The sequence below is a fragment of the Larus michahellis genome, chromosome 13 (assembly GCF_964199755.1).
Source record: "Larus michahellis chromosome 13, bLarMic1.1, whole genome shotgun sequence".
Classification (NCBI taxonomy): Eukaryota; Metazoa; Chordata; class Aves; order Charadriiformes; family Laridae; genus Larus; species Larus michahellis.
Genome location: NC_133908.1, coordinates 1,327,638 through 1,337,141, shown reverse-complemented (window position 1 = coordinate 1,337,141; position 9,504 = coordinate 1,327,638). Strand labels below are relative to the sequence as shown.

General features: G+C 51.2%; 1 protein-coding gene across 1 annotated transcript in view; it reads right to left on the bottom strand.

Annotated features, from left to right (window-relative positions):
- Positions 1-1,035: 1,035 nt before the first annotated feature.
- The window catches only part of RTN4R (reticulon 4 receptor), an 80,226-nt gene continuing 71,757 nt past the window's right edge, over positions 1,036-9,504 (bottom strand). The window contains exon 2 of the mRNA XM_074606699.1: positions 1,036-3,059. Within this exon, the coding sequence (XP_074462800.1) occupies positions 1,630-3,059 (1,430 nt within the window). The 3' untranslated portion in view covers positions 1,036-1,629. The remainder of the gene's footprint in view (positions 3,060-9,504) is intronic.

Sequence of the window (9,504 nt, the reverse complement as noted above, 5' to 3'; positions counted from 1 at the left end):
GTGAGCCCCAACTGTGGCTGGTGCATCCTGGAGAGCCTAAGCCTGGTTTGCACACATAGTCCTCTAGTGCACGTTCCCAGGACCTTGGTACACCCATGCATTGCTCTTGCTCTTCTCTGGCCCACACTACACGCCACCCACATGTGACAGGCTGGTCTTGCATGCATAGACCTCAATATCTCAACAATCTTCCTGAAAAGAGGAGCACAGAAGAAAATCTGTAGTTTGAGAAGGAAAAGCAACCTCCTGGCAAACTCTCTGCACAACCCTGCCACAGCCTGGGGCACCCGTAGAGTGCACGGGGGGCTGCCTGCAGTACAAGGAATAGACAACTAGGTCTGGGCAGGAGCTTTATGGCCCCCTGTGTGGTATGGGGGCACCCAGACATCAATGGTTTTATTTTCATAACACCGTGAGGTCAAAGATGGGTGTCACACAAAAGACGAAGACACTTGCACAGCAACTCCATGAAGCAACTCCTTTGTGGCACAGCCAGGAATGGACACCAGCTCTCCAGCACAGCCAGCCTGAGCTGCAAGGCCAGGAGCTGTGTGTCTGGGGAGATACACCTTATTTCGTAAATACAAGCCTGAGTGCTGCTCCATTCTGGAACTACCTTCTGGTTCATTAATCACAGAGCTGAGTCTAGTTATCTATGCGTATCAGAAGAAAAATGACCCTGCCCGACTTCTTGGGATTGCTTACTAACGTTCCCCTACCTGCAACCTGGAGTCCTCAGCTCCAAGGGGCTGGGCTAATATTTCCTGCTATTCTGAGCGTCCTGAAATATGAATGATGTTGGGCCAATGCGTGGGACAGTTCGAAGGGAAACAGGAGCATTGGCAGAGCATGTTTCACGCAAGGAAACCCTGTGGTGGCACCAGTTAAAGATTGCGTAACCGCGCCGCGTATGTCTTATTTATTACTGTCGTGTTAAACGCTCAACCTGCCTTCAGATCACGGATTACTCAACATCCTTTTAATTTTTCAGCTTTCTAGCTGGTTAGTGTACTTCACCCTTGCAGAGGACAACCATTTAGGAAAAAGAAATCTTTATTTTATATTTTTTTTTTTGTATACTTGTACACAAGTAAAATAAAATGCATATCTATATATACTGCAATCTTGTGAAGGAAAAGGTAGCATTCTTTAACAAATGCTGCCCGTAAACATGGTGTGATGGAATGAATACAGAAAAACTGCAATATTCATAAACATAGGATTAAAACAGCATCAAATTCATTACCTCTGCAAATGGGAACCTGCAATATTGTTCAGTGTGATGTTAAGTTACAAACAGATTTTAGACATTCTTTTCGGAGCATTTCTTACACTTTTTTTTTTTTCCTGTAAATAAACCATATTTCTTTACCATCTGCTGTAGCAAAAGCTGCTTTGTGGGCAAGTGCAGTTCCGAAGACCAAAGGTATAATTCACAGGTTTCAGGACAAATAAATTATGTACATCTTGGTGTTTTGTCTTTTTTGTTTTTTATAAAGGCATCCAGTTATCTTTTGTGTAACAAAGCTTTCTCAGGGTGGATGGTAGTTTTGCTTTTGTTTGCAACATTTATGGAGGTCAGCAAAAGTCTAGTATTAAAGTGTCATCAACCCAGGAAAAGAGTTAATTTTAGCAGAATAACAGTAAGCTCCACACCAAGGGGGGGATCAAAAGGCTTAGGCTGAGCTGTAACGTGGAGCTGTTTCCTTGCTGGATGAGGCGGCACTGGGCCTTTGATTTGTTCTTTTTAGAGCAGCCCTGCCTCTTTTTGGTTGGGACTGTGGAAGGTTCAATAGGCTCTAGAAATTCTGGTTTCAACTTGGTCAATGGAGGGTCTACAATGCTGGGGAAGGTCCCAAAGGGGGAATCGTTTATCTGCTTGTTGCTGCCATTTTTGGAAGGGTCCGTCTCAACGTACTTGGTTTTGGACATGTTCTCCTTATCCTTGAGAGGGTTGTTGGAGGATGGCCGGCTGCTGTGGGAAGAAGGGCCTGCCTTGCCTTTAGCTTCATAAATAAAAGACTTATCTGTTTCTGGATGGCAGCACTTCGGGGAGCCGTTGTGGGAACCAAGAGGGGGGACCCCGGTCGGCAGTTTGCCAGATCTGGTCTTAGTGCTAAAAACGCTTGTTCGTATCTGGTTGAAGGAGTCGACGCATCCTTCCAAGTCGGCGCTCTGCAGCCTTTTGAGGTCTCTCCCTGCCAAGCGGGGGGGAAGGTGGCATTCTAGCTCCGAAGACGATCCTTTAAACTGCTTAAACCAATTCCAGAGAGACCGAGCCTGGCAGTCACATATCCACTGGTTACCGTTCAAGCGCAGGTACTGGAGGGACACCAGGGGAGCCATGGTTTCCCCCGTGAGTACAGTCAGGTTGTTGTTAAACAGATACAAGGTCATCACTTTCCCAAGGTCATGAAAAGCCCGGCGGTGAACCAGGCTGACCCTGTTCTGGTGCAGAAGCAGACGGTCGAGGTTGATTAGCCCGCGAAAGACATTCTCTGACAAGCTCTTGATTTTGTTCCCATGCAAAAACAGGTAGGTGAGGTTTGCGAGATCTATGAAGGTGTCATCCAGCAGGTTCTGAAGATTATTATCCTGAAGGTAGAGATATTGCAAGGAGAACAACCCTCGAAAAAGCCCTGTGGAGAGCTCCAGGAGCCCACAACGATCCAAGTGTAAGGTGTGGAGGTGAACAAGACCCCGGAAAGTGACAGGGTTGATAGATTTCAGGTTCGTGTTGTCGCTGAGATCTAACTCCTCCAGTTTGTTGAGCCCATAGAAGGCTCCAGGCTCAATGAGGCTGATGTTGTTGGAGTGGATCCAAAGAATAGTCATGTTGCGGCAGGAGGTGAAGCTGGTGGACCTCACAAGGGTTATCTTGTTGTTGTGCAAGAAGATGCGCTGGCTCTGGATGGGTATCTCAGTGGGGATTGCTGTCAGTCCTTGCTGCTGACAACTTATTGTAATCTTCGGTTCACTGTAGCATACACACGCCCCGGGGCAAGACTCCACTTCTGACTGGATGTTCAAGCAAAGCACCAAAATCAGCAGTTTGCTTCCTAAAGGATAACAAAAATAGTATGCAAATTAGCTAGGGTCATGGGAGAGTTTTTCTTTGCAAGTAATAGATGAGCCTGAAAATCACCCTTCTAAGTGCATTGCCACTAACCACAAACAACATATGCCACGGGAGCCAAACAATTAAACTGCAGAATTAAAAATGCTGTACCACAGAACACAAAAGCTAAAATCAATATACACTTGTAGCACCTCCTCAGCCTTTCACTCTTGGGAGGTCTCTGACTTCGGTGATGAAAGAGAGTGATCATCAATATGTATTTGCATCGTGGGTCCTGGATGCGCATCTAACATAAGCCCTGTTCCAAAGAACTTACTTCTGAGCAAAGGGGCTGCCTTCTGGGGGGCTGTTTGTCTCTGACACAGGCATATTTAGCACAGTTCGGCCTATGGGAAAGCACCTGCCCAGCTGTGGCCGATGCCTGCATCCATGGCGTTGTACGAGGCAACTCTGCGTCCCATTCCAGCAGAGCCACCAGCTCCTCGCTTTTCAGGATCCTCGAACAAGCCTCCACAACAAGTGGGCGTCCCCACATTGCACTCAAAACGTAAGATGGAAATGTGGCTCTTGTGACTTTCCATCAATAATTTCAGACTGATCTGATCTTCCTGTAGGAAATAACTGCGAGAGATTCCCAGAATAACTTACAGGCCAGACCTGCCTGTAGAGGTCTTGGGGCCAAGAGCATCCTTTCCTTCTCTCGGTCAAACCTTTACGCCAGATATGCTTGTTTCCCTTCCTCTCCCCTTTTTTCCTTTGAATCTCTGCAGCCATCAAGGGAGAGGGGAAAACAGCACATTTTTCCACAGAGGGCAGTGCTGTTGGAGGAAATGATGTGCAATGCTCGATTCAGGGATTCCTCAAAGTTTGCAAGGCAAAAGTAGATTTCATATGTTCCAGGCATGCCCACTGGGTTGAAGACACCCTGAGAGGAACATTTTTTCATGGCGATGACCTCCCCAGGAGCTGTGCTGCACAGGAATCACAAGGAAGCATTTTGATTCACCAAATTCACCACCCCCAGCTGGGATGCTGGGAAAGGGCCTGGAGGATGGGCAGGGATGGGCAGAGGCTGGGCAGCCAGCAGCATCTCCTGAAAGGGGACCCAGGAGGGAGCGTCAGCGTGAACCTCTGTCTGTTTCCTACCCGTGGTGGGGAGGGAGGGGAAGAGAGGCAGTTTCAGCAGGGCTTTTACCAGCAATTAGCAGCAAGTAATTAGATTGCTTCCTCTAAACCACACGCGGCAGCTAAAATGAATGGGCAGCAACTGTAGCGGCAGGAGGCTCCGTTTGTGAAATACCACGTGTGAGCAGGGACACGTGTGTCTCCTTCCCGGCTCGTCACAGCACCTCTGGCAAAGAGACCTGTTCCTCCCACCGCTGGGGATCTCCAGCCCAGGGACAAACAGCAGCTTTCCCTCCTCGCTGTTGTGGGAGGTTTTTTCTTCCTTGAAAGACTGAAAATATTGCTCAGGCGTGTCGATGCCTCATTATACCTTAAGGTAAAACAGCAGCGTTCAAAAAGTTGGGCAGAAAAGGACAACGACGCGGAATGGGATAAACGGGGGAGACTGGGAGAGCCAGGCGTGCATGGTGCCGCAGGCTGGATCCCGCAGGGACACGTCCTGGAGACAGCGGCTGCATCTCACGGAAAAGCCTGAAAAGCCAAAGCATTGCTAATGAAACCTTATTATCTCTGCATCGAAGCAGCAACTTCAAACCCCCGATGATAAAGGACTAACTGATACGGAAATCTCACCAAACTGTTTACTGAAGCAATAACAAGGGTATTGGAGGAGCCAAGGCAGGAAAGTTGCTTTTCTGCAATAACAGGCTGGGATCGCAGGCCTGAATTTCAGTCTAGTCAAAATAATTCACCGCGTGCAGCTAATAAATCTGTGGTGATCCAGCAGTCCAATACGGGCAGGAGACTCCTATATATCATAGTCCACATGGGAGAAAAAATACCAGCTCAGCATGCAGAGATAATTCGAGCCTGATATTATTAGCTGCTAAGCATCCCTGGAAGGCAGTGTGTTGAGTGCGGTATTATGACACATTCTGGCTGGCTTGTCATGTTTTGACATATCACGTCCCATTGTATGGAGCAAAGTAACAGGAGACAACTGAAATCCCCTGCTGGAGACATGTCACACCAAGAGGAGCCTCCTGGGAAATTAAAACAGTGCTGGCAACTCTCTGACCAGCACGATTTCTACCCAGCTGGTAATGAAAACCTGTAGCCAGAGAAATAAGACTTTCTGGAGCCTCTTTCTTCAGTTTTGTGATTCAGATGATGAGGACTGAGGTGGTGCTGGAGCAATGAGATTCACAGCACCACCCTCTCCAGCTGAAGAGTGCTGGGACGGCAGACACCGCTGCAGGTTCCTCGGCTCTCCCCAGCGGCTCCTCCCTGCCTTGGCAATACCGCAGGGGCTGCAGCCTGCTCGGGGAAAATCCAACCACAACCCAGATGCATCCCACATGCCTTATAAATATGTGACACGCTCACAGCGGAGTGAATGCAAAGAGCCATTCCTATGGGAGAGGAATCGCAATGACAACACTCCTGTTCCAGCTCCAGCCAGGGGAGGCAAGTGCATAATAAATACATGTATACACGGGGAGAGAAAGGGAGAACATGAAGCAGCCGGCAGAGAACAAGCCATGCATATGAATACCAGCCTGCCCCGTGCCACCACATCCTGACTGCCACCCTCCTGCACCCTCCCATCACTTGATCGCCTGTGCCCTGAGCCTGCATCAACCGCCCTTTCCTATGGACAGAGCTGCAGCAAGGTCCTGTCCCAGCTTCTGGGGGTGTGCAGAGCTGGAGGCACGCTACGGCTTCTCCCCAGCACAGAGGAGACGAAGGGAAGGGGCAAATCCTGCTCCGCTCTGAACCACGGCTTTTCTTCTCCCGCTGACGATGCCCCTGAGGCTGCCGGGAGCCGTGAGTCAGTGGCACTGATAGCTGGCTGCCAGCGGAGCAGCATAGGGAAATTAATTACAGGCAGGGCTAGCCTGTGTGCTTTAATTAGGGACCTGGTGTTCATGAGCTGCTCGGATAAGCTCCTTCCACCGGAGACAGTTACTGTCAATCATCCCCCAAAGCTTTTTTCCAGTTACTTTCCTGCTGTGCAGCTCAACCATGTCCTGACTGATCCATGGCAAAGCTCGGCACTCAGCAGCCGTCAGAAGGTCCCCAGCCAGCACAGGGCCTGAAGCAAGTGCAGGAGTGGGTGCAGTCCACGGATGGCCTTGGGAAGTCAGGGTGACCCCATCCCGAGACCAGAGGGAACATGCGTTGGCCTTCCCCTGCTCCTCCAAGTAGCTTCTCCATCACTGGTGTTCAACCAGTAACTGTGCCTTGTGCTCAGTCTGGCCCAAACCACAGTGGCCACCAAGTGCCGTGAGCCATCCAGACCTTGCACCAGCATAGTTTCATCCCTCCAGTTCCAGGCAAACATTACCTGGCTTTTCCTGACCAGGTGCCAAGTGACTACTTTAGAACAAGGAAAGGTCCTGGGACAGGAGGTTGCTAAGACCTGGTATCAAGCCACGTTAACGCAGCCACAATGGTTTATGATGGTTTGAAGCACACCAGAGCATGTTCCTGTCTGCCTTGAACATACCCCCATATTTTCAGGGAATCTCTTACTCTAGACCAAGCCCTGCAAGATCGAGACGGGCCAATGGCATCACTGCCCCGTGCAGTGGTGCAGTGGAGCCCATCAGTTGGAAACAGGCACCTGTGTTGGGGCCCAGTGTCACAACACAAAGCACAGACCTCAGCCCCTTTATGCCGGGCCGAGCACCGCAGCGTGGCGTGGAGCATCACCTCACTGGGCACCGTGCTGCAGCAGGGAGCTGGGGCCACAACGCAGAGGAAGGAGCTGGAGCACTCATCGGGGACTGTACTGCAGGGGTGTGTACAGGAACCGGGCACCCCAACCCCCATCAGCTGGGCATCCTGGCACAAAACCACGGGCACCTTCTTCTGTTCTCCCCTCCACCTCCCCCTGTTTGTCTCCCTTTTTGATGACCTTTCCGTCCTCCTCCCCTCCTTCACAACCACCATGTCCCAGGGCTTGTCCAACTGAGGTGAAGGCAGTACTCAGGCAAAACAGTCCATCCCCAGAGAGGCTGGGACACAACCTGGCAGTGCCCGGAGCCTGTGCACTGTCCCGTACAGCACGCTGCAGGTTGTTCCCCTTGGCACACAGCAGAGGGGAAGGATGAAGACCTTAAGAGGGTGGCCAGGCAAAGGTCACGCAGACACAGCTTAGAACTTGCCAGGAATAGTGTGAGTGGCACGGACTTCTGCTCCTCCCGGAGGCAGCAAGTCTCCATGACGCTGAGGGGTCCTGGTGGGTGCTGCCCTCAGAAGAAAGGGTAAAGCCCTGGTTGAGGGCGGATGACAAGAATCCAGAGGATCTGGGCAGAAAAAGCCCAGCTACTCCGTGGCCTGGCTGGCACAGGCAAATGCCATCGTTTGTCTTCCTGGAGCGCTGGGTTCAGCTCTGGCTGTGGGCTCCTTCCTTCTCCAGGAAAAACACGCTCTGCCCTTAGGGCAGAAGTACAGGAGGTATTCACTGATGTCACAGGGAGGAGGGAGGTCAAAAGGTCCACTATCTGCCCGTTCCCAGAAATACGTGCCAAGCCCAGCTCCCCGTGGGGCACTACGGTATCCTTCCCTCGACCTGCCAGATAAATCCATAGCAGGCAGCGTGCTCCCGCCACCACTGCCAACCGACGGACGCCAGTCCCTCCACCACCTGCTGGACTCTTCCACTTTGCAGGAGTCAACCTTAGTGCCCATCCCTGAGAAAAAGGGTCTTGGCATGACATCCATTTCCTCATCTCTTAGATAAGAAGCCATTCCTACCCCTTCCAGAATACGATTAAAACTTAACTGGATAGTCCTTGGTCAAAAGCAAAAGATGAAAGAAAAGCCAGTACCTGGAACCTTCAGTCCCTCCAAGACTTTGTCTTTCAGTTTAGCATTTGTTCCTCCAGAGCTTTCTTAAAAGCCAGAAACCTCCTTCAGTCAAACTGCTGCACTTCCCCTTTGCCATCTCAGAAGTGTTATGACTCATGGAACTGGGAAGCAATTAAAGAGGGTCCATTATCTGTCTTTCCGCTAGTCCCCTGTGCGATCGCATTGTCAAACATGGCAATTAGAAAGAAAAGGCTCAGGGGGCCTCTAATAGATGCTTTGCAAACTTTTTAAGAGGCCAAAGCAAAATGCAATTTTCTGCAGTTTGCAGAGCCGTGGCCTTTCTCTGCCGCTCTGCACTTGTCTCTATTGATTTGGAGATATTATAATGCGGCTTTCCTACAGTGGAGGGTCAATAATCATTTGAATTCTCTCCTGGTTGGACATAAAGGGAGTACTTTACAACACAAAGTCTTTTGCTGATGCACATAGCATTTTGCCTTTGTTTATAGTACGGGGACACTATAGCTGCTTAATTCCCTGTTCTGAACGGATTATTGTTTGAAATTCAGCACATGGCTTTGAAAGGCACTCTGCAACGCAGCTTCAGTGTCTCCTGCTTTGTCCTGTGGCCAAAGGTGGGTCCGTGTGTGCGAGTGCGTGTGTGCCAAAAGCAAGAGGGCAGCACTTTTATGCATCTCATGTCGGAGGCGAATTGAGAGGTGAACGAGGAAGGAGAATTGGTTTGGACTAGTGTCACCCCAGGCTGGAGCTTCCCCGCCTTCTGCTGCCTCCTCCCTCCCTCCGCTGCAGAGAGGAGGGCTGGTTCATGATGGCAGAGTGGCTTTAGGGTGAGAAGGAGAGGAGAGGAGCAATGCTCTGCCACCACACGAGCTCCCAGGACAAGCAAGCAGTGTCACAGGAGCGGAGGAGCCGCAGCGGGTACAAACAGAGCAGGTCTCAGCACGCAGGTGCCCACTGCCGCAGCGGCATCCTCAGGCAGCCGCGGAACATTTTGGGGCTGCTGCAGGTCCTGTGGCATATCCGCATCTCCGTGGGGACGACAGGGTGTCAGGGACCCCTCGAGACGCGCAGTCGGTGCGGTCACTGGAGCGAGCGAGCTGACCGCAGCTCCGCATCTGCTCCGAGGCGCTGAACCCTCGCCAGGCCGGGCTGACTGGGTCAGCACCGACTCCACGGGCCGTCGCTGGCGCTCAGTGTCCCACCTCCCACCGAGACACCCACGCCCTGTTCTGGTGTCGAATCCCAACCGCCTAAAAATAGGCAGCTAATTGCCTTTCAGACACCCTCGAGGGTCCGTGATGCCAACACGAGCGCTGGCAGATTTGACACAGCTCCTCGAGGAGACCTGCGCTCTCCCAGCAGCTGGAGCTGGGTGTGATATAAATGGCAGCGATGTTTAGGCACCTGAACCCCACCCCTAGCTTCTACAGGTACAGTCTCTGATCCCACATGCTCTGCGACTG